This window comes from Diadema antillarum, unplaced genomic scaffold, assembly GCF_040938485.1.
Source record: "Diadema antillarum isolate AM-2024a unplaced genomic scaffold, OU_Dant_1.0 seq00001529_RagTag, whole genome shotgun sequence".
Classification (NCBI taxonomy): Eukaryota; Metazoa; Echinodermata; class Echinoidea; order Diadematoida; family Diadematidae; genus Diadema; species Diadema antillarum.
This window is the reverse complement of record NW_027272261.1, coordinates 694539-711323: the sequence shown is the minus strand read 5'-3', so window position 1 is coordinate 711323 and position 16785 is coordinate 694539. Positions and strand designations below refer to the sequence as shown.

Sequence of the window (16785 nt, the reverse complement as noted above, 5' to 3'; positions counted from 1 at the left end):
GTTAGCGATGTTAACGAATTGATTGACAGGTATGAATTGATAAAGAATGGAAGAGCATTAAAGGATACTTCTACTGAAGTGTCCACTACCTTTTACTGCACCATTTATAAGAAGGGGATGACACGTTAGCAAAACAGAAACAATTACAAAAACTACTTTCAAAACGTACGTCGTGAATATCAGCGTGCTATCTAAAAGCAATGTTTACTTGCTAGTATTGCATGAGTATGTGTTTGTTTGATTATGTAATTGTACGGTTGTCAGAGGAACATGCTTGTTCTTTAAAAGAATGTACATATGTCTTACACACACATACATACATACACACACACACACACACACACACACACACACACATATATATATATATATATTATATACTTTTGCGAAAGAAGTCACCGCTACAACATTATCCCAATTCACCGCTACGTGAATCTCATTGCAGATCCAGCTGAGGCACGCGGCTGGTTGTTATTCATAACTCTCTGCCCCAAAAAGGAACGTGCGCATAAAGAGTTGAAAGGTTGTGTCCGTCGGGTATTCGAGCTTGGGTCTGCCTGAATCGCTATGACGTCTCCGTGGCCGCGCGGTTAAGGCATTGGCGTTCCATGCCAAAGACCGGGTTCGATTCCCAGCGAAGACCAATTTTTCAACTCTTGCGCTTTTCCAAAAAGGAGGAACAGTAAGAGGAATAATGATGTCAAAGCTACGCACCAATTTCTCCTTCCTTTCTCATATCTCATATATATCTATCTATATATATATCTATATATATGTATATATATATAGGTCTACATAAAAAAAAATATATATATATATATATGTGTGTTGTTGTTGTTGTTGTTGTTGTTGTTGTGTGTGTGTGTGTAGTAGAAATATCACATTAATTATACCCATGTATATTTGTCAATCAATTAAAGAACGCTCAAAGTATGAACACATTTGTTAAGACCAAACGTTTGATCTGATTTCCTTATAGAAATGTAAGTCCCTTTCATTAGGAATACATGCACAAGCCTCATCTCAACATCTGAGATTTATTACCTGTTCCAGTTTCAGTCCCTCCGTGACGAATTCCAAGATGTCGGCCGCGATCCCAATGTAGACCAGCAGGAGCTGGGACAGTTGATCCCGGGTTAGGTCCCCCTTTGGCAGCAGCCAGCGACCGAGGATGAGGACGAAGAGTAAAGCCTGCTGCAGCGCCACCGACCAGCTTTGGGCGGACAGGAATAGGTTCACCTTTAACTGGTGTGGGAAAGGTGAAAGGTTAACAGGAAGTGTTTGAGGGGACTCTGACTGACGTAGATATTTTCATCGAGGAAAACGATATCTGATATGGGACAACAGGCCTTTGACATTCACTCAATACAGGTTGGGTATGAATTTCATATGTTTAAGTCTGTTAAGTAAAAAAAAAAAAATCACCTTAAAGTTGATGAATTTCATGTGCGCATTTGGAATTGGTTTGCTAACTTCAAAAGCCATCGAAATAGGCCTGAAAATCATTAGTCATCATGTCACATTATATTTCGTTTGATAAAAAAAAAACAGTTCACCACGAGCTGACGGTTGGTCCACCTTAGTCAAACTTTATCTTTAAAAAAAAGAAGAAGTCATCCCAACAGAGGCAGAAAGGGATAAGCCTCGACGAAAAGAAGCCAATTGATACAATGTCTAATCTTGTCTACTTAATGTCCCATGTTCATCTTCTTCCATTCAGTTTTCTTATTTTTCTTATCATTTTTTTTTGGGGGGGGGATTTTATTATTTGAGTAAGTTTATATGATAACTATGTTGCTAAACTGGGGATTTAACCGAAACAGAAAATGGACTATTATTTGTACTTAAATTTCTTGGTTAGCTGCTTACCCCTGAGATGATCTCCCCGACAAGCTGTGTCTCGTTCAGTCCAGCTTCCTCGGGCGAGATGCAGTTCCCGCCATTGTGCTGTCGGTACTCCAGCCGATCGGACAACAGAGACATCTCCAGTAACCACAGCGACGGGACGGTGGCCACGAGAAACAGGAGAACGCTTGGACAAAACCTGGCAAGTGAGGGAGGGGGTTGAAGGAAATTTAGAGCATGTTGATTGCTGTGATTCCATAATCTAGACAACACGTTTTACGACAAACTTAATAATAATAATGATAATAATAATAATAATAATAATAATAATAATAATAATAATAATAATAAAATAATAATAATAATAATAATAATGATAATAATAATAATAATGATAATAATAATAATAATAATAATAATGATAATAATAACAATGATGATAATAGTAATAATAATTATTATTATCATTACCATTATTATTATCATTATTGTTATTATCATAATCATGTATATCATTGTTATTATTATTATCATTATTATTATTATAGGTAGTATTTATAATGCCCCTTTCTCATTCAGTCTGACTGCTCAAAAGGCATGAAATAAGGTAAGGTGAAATTAAAACACACACAAGCTTGAAACACTGATGTATTTGAAGCTTATCATCACTCAAGAAATGACCTGAACAATCACAGACGCACATACACACATACAAACACACACACTCAGGCATACATAAAAACAAAACATTTGCTGTGGTTTATCGTTGTTGTTGTTATCATTAGGTTGGGTGGTTGCTCTTGTTGATGTTGTTTTGCTCAATTTGATGAACTATCCTTCAAGAACGTACCAATGGTTATCGTCCTATGTTGCTTCAGGGTGCTGTTCGTTATTCCGAAGGTTCGTTATTCCGAAGATTCGTTAATCCGAAACACACAAATTCCCTATACCTAGAGGTTCGTTAATCCGAAAATGAAAAAGGGTTCGTTAATCCGAACATTTGTGGCGTTATTCTGAAGGTTCGTTATTCCGAAGGTTCGTTGATCCGACAATGAAATAGGGTCCGTAACGAACCTTCGGAATAATGAGCTGTGTTTCATTTTAGGATTAACAAACCTTCGGAATAACGAACCTTATTTCATTTTCGAATTAACGAACCTTCGGAATAACAAACCTTATCACATTTCGGATTAACGAACCTTCATAATAACGAACCTTCGAAATAAGGGACTGTAACCGTTGCTTCACACGGCAGCACCAGCACCAGCGATCTTTACATGGATCACTGGTACTACATCTTCATTCTCCTATTGCTACTCATGCACCTCCTCTATACCTTTCTATTCTCGTCATCTTCATCTTTCATTCACTTCTCTTCCCTGCTTCCTTGTCCTTCTCCATTAACCACTATTCTTTCATCTACCACTAGTTTCACTGAAAACGGCTACTGCTACTTCTGCTACTATGATTTCTACACGCCGTCAATATCAACTACTACCGTCATGTGTACTTCTGCTGCCACAACTTCCGCAGTTGATGCTATCACTACAGTTCCTGCATGTTCATCCTCTTGTATCATCATCGAATGCTATTTCTTCAACAACAAACACATCTACGAGTAGAAGTAGGGGGAGCTGTTGCAGCTGTTGTAGCTCAGTGGATTAGACCATAGACTATCCATCTTAAGGTCCCTGGTTTGAGTCCCCTGGCTGTAGCGGATGTGACCCCCTATGCTAGGCACTTTATTCTCGTTGCTCTGTCCTTTGGCGGGATTACAAAGGGGGTCATCCCACGAGACCGACACCCATGAGTTATATGGCCCAGGATTCAGACAGTGAATAAAAGTCCATGAGTCATACAACCCATGGGGTCGACACTATAGGCAAATAAGGCCCATGAGTCTGACACAAGGCAAACAAGGCCCAAAAGTTTGATACTGTACTAGGCAAACAAGGCCCTCGATTTCGACATTAGGTCAAAACCGAACCAAGGGGCTTAATGTGTCGATCTCGTGGCCTTGTTTGCCGAAAGTGTCGAACTCGTGAGCCTTGTTTGCCGAGATGGACTCATGGGCCTTATTTGCTTAGTGCCGAACTCGTGGGCTGTACGACTCATGGGTGTCGAAGTCGAGACGTGCACCAAATCAAAGCTGTATGTCCCGTGATTGCTTGCCAATAAGCATTCAATGTCACGTACAACAAGTATAAAAATCAAAGTAAACTATCCAACACGATCGCTTTGAGTGCTGAAAGATAGAAAGAAGATGGAACAATTAAAAACACTTACTAGTATACTAATGTTAGTAATAGATTTAATGACTTTCAGGGTAAGTTTAGACCACAAAATGCCTCTGCCCTTTAGATCTGATGAGATTACGTAAAGTGAACGTCACAGTTGTGTTGGACACGATTATGAGCAAGTACCTTCCGATGCAGTGGGCTAGGGATTGGTCACACAGCGGTGTGGATTATCGCCCCATTTTCCCTTGTATTATGGTCACACGATTAAAGGCGGGTGTTTTGTACTGGCATCAGTGTCTTGGCATGTCTAGATGATTTAATTGCCAACTCGGTCTACGCTGGTTCCGTCCAGCAGGATGAGGGAACAGAGTTGATGATATTTTTTATATTCTTAGATGGGGACTCAAGCGTGACGAAGAGATAACACGCCTATTGATAATGAGAGCAGGAATTTGACGCATGGAATCACACACCAGTCATACAGGGGACACTTGAGAGATGCTCTGCATTGCATTAGAGAGTCTTAAAGGATTTCTGCTGCTCTCAAGATGAATTTCATCACAAGCATTGTTATAAGATTATACATGATTGCAAAATGTGTTGTTTACAAACAAAATACACATCCGATCGAACAAAAACCACGCGGCATCTCGATTTCAGCCTAGTCTTTGGTACTTTGAGTCTGAGACAAATCAAGGTTGCTTGATACATTAGCGTAGGTGATAATGATATTAACAATGTTGTTGATGATGATGATGATAATGAAAACAACAATGATTATGATAATATGGACAATAATAACAGTGATAGTAATATTGATAATAAAACTAATTTGTATAAAACCAAAACATAGTTTTCGTTGTAGTAAGATGGTTTTAATTACCGAGGGTAGCAGCATCTTGATATAGTAGCCATTTTTTAGATTAGTTCCTACCATTATCATTACCCCAGTATAACTATTTACACATCTTTACACACTTGTGTGAAAAAAAATCTTGTTCAATGATGTAAGCTCCAGTAAGGATTCAAACCCAGAATATCCACTTATACTACATACCCATGCACAGTCCTATTGACCGCATTATCCATCGATAATACTCACTGTGTGTTCACACAGTATGCCCACATGGTCGAATCTCTGAACACACTGTGTCGAACCCTAGGCCTTCTGTTTACACAGTGTGTTCATAGAGTCAAATATATTATATTAGCACGCTGTGAACACACTGCTGGACACAGTGTTCACATGCCTAAAACGCTACACGCTCAAAAATTTGGCACTGTTTCACACTATGCTCTTCCCAGCAAGAGTAGTATTCCCTTTTGTCATCTGTATGTCATTTATATGAAATATCTATTCAAGGAAATGAAACGCCTCGTGTTTTTTTTTTTCATTGCTTTCAATATAACTCTTATATTCAAAACATTAGTCAGTGTACACTTCGGGTATATGTTAATATACTTAAGCGCAAATCAATTCGTGCTTTTCTGCGCAGTTGGCACAATTTATGCTTATTGACCACTGTCTCCTACAATTCATCATTCCCGTGAAATTGTGAATTGAAATGTCGCCAGTGGTCACAGTGTGCTGACGTCACAGAAGAAGGCACAGTACACGCCTTTTGTTCTACACTAGCTCGGATATGAAATACGATTAAAGTCACAATGTCCTATATTTCTATGCACTCACAGCGGGGAGGTAAATGAGAAGCTTAATTCGTACGTAATGAGTCCCACGAGCATAAATCACCTGATCGCAATTATAGGAGAACAGCTAAAACGGGCTCCTCGAAAATCTTCCTAATTTATGACCCGTTAATATCAGGGCAGATGATTTCTCTTTTCTTCTACAATTGCATTCTCCTTTTTCGTGCACTGAGGGATTCCTGCTGGCATGTCATAATTATGATTAAAGGAGAATTCTCGGTCAGTTAAAAAGTGAGTCTGAAAAAAAAGACTAAAATATTATGAGCAATACAGTTAAAATTTGATCAAATCGGATGGAAATCAGAGAAGTTATGAAATTGTGAAGTTTGGCTGATTTTTCGAAACAGATCTCGAAAATATGAAATATAATCAAAATATAATGGAAATAAAATTGATATTAATGATAATTACAATACTGTCGTTTCTATCCAGGGTAGCCTCTTCAGTGTTGACACTGTTCTCCCGTTATTATTGCCCCAGCGTTTCCAGGTATCTATTTATACACCTTGATGGGTCCAAAAGGACATTGTGGGTAAAGACATCTTGTCAAAGGGAGCAAGCACTGAACGGGAATTGAAAGTCATGATTCTTATCCACTATGCCACACTGCCCCCATGGCACAGTGTCACCCTCCCCCCCCCCCCCCAATATGCAAATGAGTGAACTGATGATGTAATTACCTCACAATTTTTAATCGACTGTGGGAAAAAAGAACAAAATTCAATGCTTCTGCTATAAAAGTGTACACTATTATGGTATTACTGGCTGAATAACGTCAAAATAATGGTCAGTAAGATACGTCGGGATTTGAGACTGGGGCATAATTGCGTTTGAACAAAAAAAAAACAGTGGAAGATTCAAGAGCTTGCGCACAAACTATATGGCAAGTTGTGAGGCAATGACATTATCAAGTCACTCATTTGCACATTCATGTTGACTGTTCAAGAATTACTGTTTTGTGAAAACTAGCAGATCCTCACAATTTCATAACTTCATTAATCTTTATCCGATTTTGATCAAAATTCCATTGTTGTGCCTATAAGATTTCACTCTTCCTCTTCAAAATTTTAAATGGTCCGGGAATTCCCCTTCAATACCTGACGGTGATTGGGCACGTGGCACACACACTGTCGTTTCTCCATCCCATAACGAGATATGTGACAAACATGCTATAGACTGAGATAACTTTGAAACAGTGACATAAATACATGACAGCTTAATTGGGCTCATAGTCTCGTCTGCAGAGATCGACTCAGATATCCTGCTAAACACTTGCACTTTGGTATTGCTCAACATATATACATGGTAACAAAATATTACAAGAAGTCTTGGATAGGTTGAAGGCTTTAGGATCAACTGTTTCGGAACCAACACAAATTTGATATCTAAAGAGCAAAAACCTACACACATTATATAGGATACAATGGTATTTGGATTTCAGAGTTTGAATATTCCCGAAGTTTCGGCATGGGGAAAGAAGGCATCTAGTATACAATGCTATTCAAACGAAAACGAGCATATTGAAAAAGGTGTTAGAGAAAAAAGCACTGTAACATTTTACAGTACGATCACCTCACCACAGAAATGACACTCAGAACCCATAGCGTTGAGTACAACCAAATAAAGTCTTCTATATTTTGTGTATAAATGCCAATCCGAGAAAAACGGGCGTATCTAGTATTTGATGGCTACTAGTACAAAGCAGATAGATTGAATGACTATTTCTTCCATCCAATCTTGTCTGCCCAAGGTTTGTGTCCACCTCAGGATGTCACCTGCAGTTGAAGTACAAGTCCATCTTAGTCATACACTCGCGCAATTCTACGTAAACATTTACGCAAATTGCGTGGTATTGCATTGTTTGAGAATGTCCCAATGCTCGTTTTGGCGTCTCTTCTCTTTTCCATCTCACCCTCTCTGTCTGTCTGTCCCGTCCTTTTTTACTTGTTCTCCTCTGAATCGTTATTTGGAGATGCCATTTGCCATCAGATCAGTATGTAAATTGTCACACAATACGCTGCTTCCGCTTGCGCCACGATAAATGAGCATGTTCGTCTGATGTCGTACTATTGCTCAGGAAATACAACCTGAGAAATAACAGACACGGCACGTGCAGACACAAGCAAAAACACTCATGCGTACACACAAAATTCAACTTTTTGTGGTGGTTTGTTGCTGTTTTTGTTGTTATCATCGGGTAGAGTGCTACTTTTTTTATTCTGTTTTTTTTATTTTGTTTCGTCTTGCTTTGTTTTCCCTTTGCTTTGTGTTGTTTTTGCTAAGCTTGATGAACTATATTCTTCAACAACATGCAAATCGTTTTGTGTTACTTCACACGACAGCACCAGCGCCAGCACCCGGCAATCTTTACTGTAACGATACTCCTTCCTATTCCTACCCTTACTCATCCACCTCCTCTATACTACTATTCTCCTCCTCCTCCTCCTCCTCCTCCTCCTCCTCTCGTTCAACCACTTTTAGTACATCTACCACTGGTTCTACTGAAAAACCTCTACTGATGTACTGCTGCTATATTACGACTTTCAAACACTTTCAACATCAATCACTACTGCTACTGTTACTGCTGCAACAACTTCCACAGTTGATGCTATCACTATCCAGTTCTTATATATTCATTCTCTCTTATCATAATGTAAATTGTCACGCAATACGCTGCTCCCGCTTGTGCCACGAAAAATGAGCTCGTTCGTTCGATGTTCTCTATTTCCAGCTCTCCAAGTGAATTTTTACACACCATGTTTAGGCTCTTGATATACAGCTCGTGTGGATGCCATGCTCTTGCCCAGTATGAAAATTTTGAAATGTTTTCAGGCGATCGCTAACTGACAGTCACGATGTGACGATAGCTCTGTTGTCTTCGGTCATTCCCAATATGTGCTTGCAGCAGATCGAATGATGCGGTATCATGGCCAGATCAATTCGCTATGGAGGCCTACATCTACCAGCAATAGAAACGTATACGCTTATCCATCCGTGATATCTGATATCTAACGAACATTTTTGCACTTTCTGTTTTGCTCTACGTTTCATTCAAACGCAAGAAAAAAAAAAAACCTTGACTCCAATTCTTGCTATTGGATAATTTTCAGTTCTGTTTGCTATTTGTTTCCAGATTAGTATCACGGAAATAAATGTGATACCGACATGCAGAGTAAAGTTATGCATGTGGGCCGTAGATAAAATCTCCTTAGATGTCAAGAAGACTTCCACGCTCATAAAAGGATAGAATATGTCTCAGAATACTTCTATGAAATACTTCTTTGAAATACATACACGTACACAAACTTTCGTGGTATCTGTAGTTCTCTATTAGTTTATGGTATAGCCAGTATCCATTCGCCTCTTTTATATGTATTCGCAAAAATGATTTTGCAGATCATTAGCTGTTTGTTTCTCTAGCTCTGTCGAATGAACCAAAACAGACACAAATTAAGTCAAAACTAAGCATTGAAATTGGAAAGGAAAGAGCTGTATACTTTATCGGGAAGTATAAAGACTTTGGATTTTTGCATTTGTGTTATCCCGTAATTATGTCTTTGTAGCCTCCCGTAGAGTGTAATACCATGAACACAGCATGTCTACGTCGCCTCCAAATCTTTCCTGTATAGTATTTCCTTCATGGATTTTATTTTTCATCTTTCAACTCTCTATCTTCCTTTCGCTCTGTCCTTCTTGACATTTTACTTGAAGCACTGGTCACAAATCAATACATTTCAAGCCTGTTCCAAGACATCAGTGGAACTCACAAGTATATATGCGAATTAGCGAGGTACTATACAAATTTCGAGATTCGGATCCGATCTTTATCCCGCTATTTCTGACCGTGTGAACGCTTGCAACAAGAAATCTCGAGATTGGATCGCGATCGTCATCTCGCTACTATGTCCGTGTGAATGCGGCTAATATTCAGCCTGTTTTGCGTTATTTGTCGTTGATCTTATTGACAGTCGTAGCTTTTATCTCTCTCTCTCTCTCGCTCTCGCTCTCTCTCTCTCTCTCTCTCTTTCTCTCTCTCTCTTTCTCTTGCTTTTCCACCTCGTTCGGAGAAACGCATATGAAGAATGATAAAACGAAAGAAAAGACCAAAGAGGGAAGTCTGTTGGCAGAGATCTTTGAAATGCCAATTATCTCATATAAGTATAAAGAGTGTGAGTATTTAATCAAATCACAATTCAAGAACGAAAAATATTCGACAGGCATGAGAGGAGGTGGCCGACTTAATTGGCTAACAAATCTGTCTTGTATAGGTCGCCCAAGTCTTTCAAATGTCATTTTATTCTATTTTTTTTTGGGGGGGGGGTGTGGGGAAGAGTCATTGATATGACATTATTTCATTTCGATAGGATAAGTTGATTTATATACCGGCATTGACATCCAGCGCTTGCGGTTTTTAAATGTCATATTTCTTTGAAATGAATATTCTTTGATTATTGTGACATCAAATTCAACTAATACTATCAATGCAGGATTTATGAAAGAATGGCGTGAGCAAGGTGCATATGAAGTTTAATTTGAGCAAACTGTTTGGCGTATATCTCGTTACGTAGTTGGAACCTTGCCAATCTTATAGGACAAGTTGACTTACCACCTTAGATTTGATAACGTATATTTCTGGTATTATCACAGTTTTCTTATAATCGAGATTCAAGATTGAAGATTTTTAATTGTCTGATAAAATTACAGAAATTCGCCTTCCACTGTAAAAAAAAGAGAACATAAATAGCATACTGACAAAAACATTGCACGAATAAATAATACCGGTCACATATACCATGTATACATAAATTGGAAATACAAAACCGTGTCTCTATGTGTAGCACTATGTATGTAGAGAATGCTGATTATAAACCTCATCAAAAACTTGAATCTTATGATGATATGATAAAATACCTTCATCTCTTTATAGAATGCAGATATATACAGCAATAACTAAAATGTTAGGAGTCCATTGGTTATTGGCTGGCTGCAGTTCTTGTTTCAGTTCCAATAGTTACTGTAGATTCTCAGTATGAAAATGGGACCCCTGCTAACATCGATTGACGTTGGAATGGTGGATATCAAAAAGGTCAAAATCCTTTTTTGTGTGACGTCACGAGTGAATAACCTTTTATGTTCTACTCAGGCAGTGCCCTCCACCCCCGTTCATCATTCTAACTGGGAACTGGAATGACGAAGCTGCCGTTTGTAATCGGCCACTGCCTTGCTCTAATCGTCATCAAATGAGACTGAATGAATTCGGAAGATCACATTATATTGATGTCTGTCAGGATTCCGTCCCCGCTCCTTCACCCACTGACCTCTCTCTCTCACCCTCTCTCTCTATCACTCTTACACACACACACACACATACACACGCACACACACACACACACACACACTCACTCACCTCTATATTATCTCCCCTCCCTTTACATCATTTACAAGCCATCGCTTTTCATTTTGACATCAATAGAGATAAGCTAACAGAGCGGTAAAGTCTAGAGAGATAGTGAGAGAAGTACTATTCTGAAGCTTGAATGAAAATTCCACAGTGCATTCAAGTTGGCAAAGATAGAAGGCACAGTTAAAGAAACAGAACAAAAAATTTCATTAAAATCAGAAGATCAAAAAGTATATTTCAGTCAGTTCAGTTTAGAGTTTGACATGATATTGCTCCCCCCCCCCGAAAAATGCACGTGTTACATTCATGTCTTGTACATTCAGTGTAATTGGTTTATATTTATCCCATTGATTTGCACTTTGGCATGTACATTTGTAGCACACACACAAAAAAAACACATTCCTTTCCGGTATATTACTCGTTAGCTATAACCCATGAACGAAGTCATCATTGCTAAATCGTTACAGCTAAAAAACACAACAATGATGTGAAGGATAATTAGCTTTTTTTTCCCCTTACTTCACGCCAACCACGACAAATAGTATAGTGAATATTGATATGTACAAACGCTTAGAGCCTTCGCGAGGCCACTTCATGATTAATTAATCTGATTCTTATGTGCTGTGATTGAAATTCTGATTGATGTTTTAAGTATATTGAATAAACCTTCAGCATTTTTGTTTTGTTTGTGCGACTTTATTGTATTTGATATCGTCACATTGAACATGGAGTGGGTGGTGTTTATTATTATCATTATTGTTCATCACACCGATCGTGACTCAAGGGTTCAACGAAAGGTCGAGCTGTACGTGAGTTTATAGAAGTAGAGTCTCTGGAATAACGTGAAAATGTTAACCTCCATGCACAGATTTGTCACAAATTAAAATGAAACGAAGGGCGAAAGCAATACTGTTGATGTGCTTCTGGAAAGTAAAGCGAAACAGGAAGATTGGTCTATATGTGGGAAACATTGATGGCCGAAAAGACCTCTAGAAGTGTTCTGCGATATCCGAAATCTTGTCTTAGGCGAGCTTTCATACAGCTAAAATAGAACTCCTTGAATGAACTAATATAGGAAATAATGGCAAGTGTCCGCTATGCTTACAGCCATCATGCTATGGGCTTAAACGAGAACACACAATAAATCAGCGAAGGTGAAACTACGGCCATCTGACCATGTTACAGCTCGATTTTGTTAGGTATGTATACACACGTAGTATATCATACACCTTGTATAAACAATTGCTATATTGAACACTTTTCACGATAAAAATAGTCAACAAAATGTCTTTAAAGTGATAAATCATTAATTTATCTTGACGACCAATCCAATCCAAGTCTTGTAGGCATCCTTAAGGTGTAGCTATTAATTTCTAAACCTTTACAAATTCATAAATCATGGTTTTAAGATGGAAATAAGCGTCACAATAGCAGGTGTCAAAATGTAGCTCAAACCTGCTCTCCCTGACTTTTTGTTTAAACATTTCTTCTCTTTCCATCAAGGCTACACTAACTGATACTGACGTGATAAAAGACTACCCATCCGATATCACACAGATCGGTTGAGCACCTTGCTCCGATCGCCACCTCAATTTCGAATATACTTCACTCTTATAGTCACAACGCTAGCGTGAGGTGAAGTCATGTGCCTTTTGAAACGATCTGAAGTGAGATATCTGAGGATGTTAAAGTGAACCTATTCTTTTGCATTCCTTTTTACCCTTTATCACGTGGTCTCTTTTTGTTGCCAGGTGAAAAACTGTTAAGGAAGGCTAAATTTGTAAGCTCACAATCCAATCGTGACCCTAAATTGATCGCTATTTCTAAAGTAATACAATTTAAGGACATTTCAAAAGCCACGATGACAACTTTTTGGGTCACTTTCCTCACGACCACTTTCACATCGGGATCAAAACACTTTGAGGTCGCCCACTTCTTCTTCGCTCAATCGCATCAATTCACCCACAATAACGGCAACCGACAACCCACCATTTACGACCACCGGCAACACACCATTACGACCACCGCCAACCCTCCGTTGTCCATAAAGAGGCTTTTGGATTGACTCACGGAGATCTCCCCTGTCGAGAGTACTCGCCGATGGCGTGCTATGACGCTAATGTATGCGCAGTAAGGTAACTTAAGGTAAAGGTCTTAATCGGGGGCAACGAGTGATGCGTGGACATAAGAAAAAAAAAACATCCATCTACAACAACACATAAAAAGACTGCACAGCTTTACAGCTTGCATCCATCATTCTGCCGGCACTTACTTAAGCCAATGATTGAGGGTAATGAAAAGGAAAAGCCAGATATATAGAAAAGGGGGGTTGACATTACGCGGGCCAAACCAGAGTAAAACCCTTTCCTTTCCAAAAAGAAAGAAAACAAGAAAAAAAAAAACCTCTCCCACCCATCAACATGAGTGATTTATTAAATTTCCGAAGAGGTAACGGAGTGGTCCGAGTCGATTTATAGCCAACGGATACTCCTCAGCGCAGTATCCTTCGGTCGCTACACCATCCGTTGCTATGGAGTTCATATCAGTCACTGTGATTGTCGGCGTACAGATCCGTTCGAGAGTCTTTGTATACGTTTAGCGTGGCGTTCCGCAGCAACATCATCGTCCTGAGAACATGGGACTAGTCAGTCGCATCGGCGCAAAATGTATGCAAAATTGGTCTAGTTAGTGGCATTGTCATGAAATGTATGCAAGTTGCAACATTAGTCCTTGTCCTTCTTGGAAAAATGCCATCAGCGCCCAAGATCTTCATCAAAGATAAATTCCCTTTCTGTGAACATGGATCTTGTTTAAAATAGAAGCACAAAAACAGACGTATGTTTATGCATATATTTGTGTTTAGTGAGAAAAACACATATATATCTAATTATCAAAGAATGCTTTATGACAATTTTTATTGGAGTATCCAAAAAGAGGCTAAACTCCGCCCCCTGTCGTTATATCCTCATAACACAGATTTTCAAGAAATGTGCTGTTGTTTTATATTTCTATCTACCTATGATGTAGGGGTGGATTATGGCTTTTCTTGTACATTCGTGACACAGAATCAATAAAAATAGAACAAAACGCGACATGTATCGGACATTAAGAGGGAGGATAGGAAGCGTTAGACCATTAATTTCTTCGCGTGCGAACATGATCATTAATTGAACATGTTTCTAGGACCTATCGTATATCCTCCGCTGGAAGGCGGGCTCATGGGAGATAAGATGAGATATATTGGCCTCTTGAAGGCAAATAAAAAAATGAAATACCACCTTCTCCACCAAGTGTGACGGGGAATGGACTGGATTACAGCTGGATGCAATATGCGGCATGACAAGGCGGTACTTAGGAAGCAAGTAGCAATCGACTAAAAAAAAAAAAGAGCGAAGAAAATGAAGGTGTTGTCCCGTCGCCAATTTGAGCAACTTTGAGGTGCATACTTCCACATTTCCCCTCCTGAAAAGGCAATCTGCTCCTTGTGGCACTCATGTTTGATATAATGTTCACTCACTGCTCCTTACTCCTCCTAACAGCAGCTCTCTTTTCCTCATCAATCTCACCTCCTTCCATCACCATCTTATCTCATTCGGAAGATTTCGATCTTCTTCCGAACTGCTCTCCAAAGCACTTCATTTTAGTGTCTCGAGCGTTAAAGGTCCTGTTTACCTTTGGGAGCAGTGATTTAAAAAGATTTTAACAGCGTATGTAAACGAGCTTCCCAAGGACTGAAAGAGTTACTCCATTAGATACCACCCATGACGATGAGTATAACTCATGTTACATTTTCAGAAATGGAAAAAAAATGAATGGAATGCACTGTCTTGTATCATCATTATCCTCATTCCTTTATCAGTCCTACACTGGGCCACATTGTAGAGCATGAACAAGAATTACATTGAAGGGCCCTTATATATAGTATAGATGTGCCTATACATGAGGACGATAGGATTATCATATCTAACAATCATGATGACGTCCCCTTTCTTTAGGACAAAAAAAAGTCATTAACTCTATCAAACAGAGATTTATATTGTCATGACAAAAAGTTCACATATTTGTTAGTTCCAACCACCATCAAAATTTTATCCGAAGCGTTTGCTCTGCTGGTTTACCTAAATGTGATATTGCTTTATATCTTTACTTTATACGTTTCCCTACATACATGATTACATAGAATTATATGTATTGGCGTACATTGGTGCATAATTCATATAATAAGCTAATTATTCAAATACTTTGTTAAAGGGATGGTACAGTTTCGGTTGAGATGGGTCTTCAGGTTTCCAATGCTTTTTGATGATGATTTTTCAAAGATAATGAGAAACCTCTTATGAAATATGGAAGAGCATATAACTCTAGGAGGATTCCGAAGTTTATTCGATGAAAATTGGTTTTTGATATGGCTTAGATATCCAAAACAAATCAATGCCTATAAAAGTGGTTATACGAAAGGACAATTTTGTGGTGTTGGAACTTGAAACAAGAGGTATATAATGATGTGCTAGTTTTGAATTCATAAAAGCACAGGACTTTCATCCCGTCTATCATAAATAGTTGTATAAGGGTATGCAATCGTAGCCTTATCCCTTCAGCCTGATCGAATTTGTTATCACGCCCAACGTCGTCTTTGTTGAAGATGTTATTTGCAAGGTGAATCACAGTAAGTTCTTGTATGCTTAAACGTCATCCAAAAAGGTGTCCTTGGAATGAATTCTGGTCGATCTAGATTTAGACCCAGATTAGTTAGGGGAGAAGACCTCGCAAAGGAGTGTGGGGGAGTTTTCCTTCAGGGCATGCATCTGTCGAATATGTTGACGCCAAGTTTCTGGCTTGGCATAAATGTGGGAGCCAAAAAGTTGGATGGGTATAGATGTCTTGGGAACGCTTGGAGCAATTGGGGGAAATGTATCAAACCATGCGGGGAAAAAATCTGAAAGGCCTGCTTACGATTAAACATGGCACACAAGCACATTAATGTCTTACTTCATCTCCTGCTGTGTATATCGCTAGCGAAGCTTGCCATGGACGGTATAGCTTTATAGGGAATAAATTTCGATGCTTCTTGTGACGAACAAAAACTAGTACACTACCATGTAAAAACTATCTGAGAACTAGATACCCTATAAAGTGTATATTTTTGTGTATGAGAGAGAGTGGAAAGAGGGAACCAGAGAAAGACACAGACAGACAGACAGACAGACAGACAGACCGACCGGCTAGGAAATAAATGACCGAGCACTTGTGTGAGAATACGTGTTTATGTGTATTGCATGAATGTGCACGCAGATTTATGTGGTTGTATATACTGAATGCTTTCACCAGCTGGTGAGCGTGATGCCCATACTTAACAAAGTCATTAATTAGCGAACATTTAGAAGGAGTAAGAACCTAAGAAAGCGCTCAAATACCAACATTCAAAGATGCGTAGTTTTTGCACGAGTCAGAATATCCTGCTCTGCAATACGAATGGGATTCAGTTATAAAAGAGGGTTGTGTTCTTCATACCTTGTTCTTGTTATGAAAAAAAAAAAAAAGTCGGTAGTTCCAAAACAGGAGAAGCTTTCCTGAATTTGGCAATTCTGACGA

At 38.9% G+C, this 16785-nt stretch overlaps 1 protein-coding gene across 1 annotated transcript in view; it reads right to left on the bottom strand.

The window, feature by feature from the left end:
• LOC139710405 (transmembrane protein 26-like) overlaps positions 1 to 16785 on the bottom strand; it is a 41152-nt gene that overhangs the window by 6032 nt on the left and 18335 nt on the right. The window contains exons 2-3 of the mRNA XM_071622321.1: positions 1870 to 2044; positions 1045 to 1245 (exon numbers count right to left, since the gene is read on the bottom strand). Of these exons, the coding sequence (XP_071478422.1) occupies positions 1045 to 1245; positions 1870 to 2044 (376 nt within the window). The remainder of the gene's footprint in view (positions 1 to 1044; positions 1246 to 1869; positions 2045 to 16785) is intronic.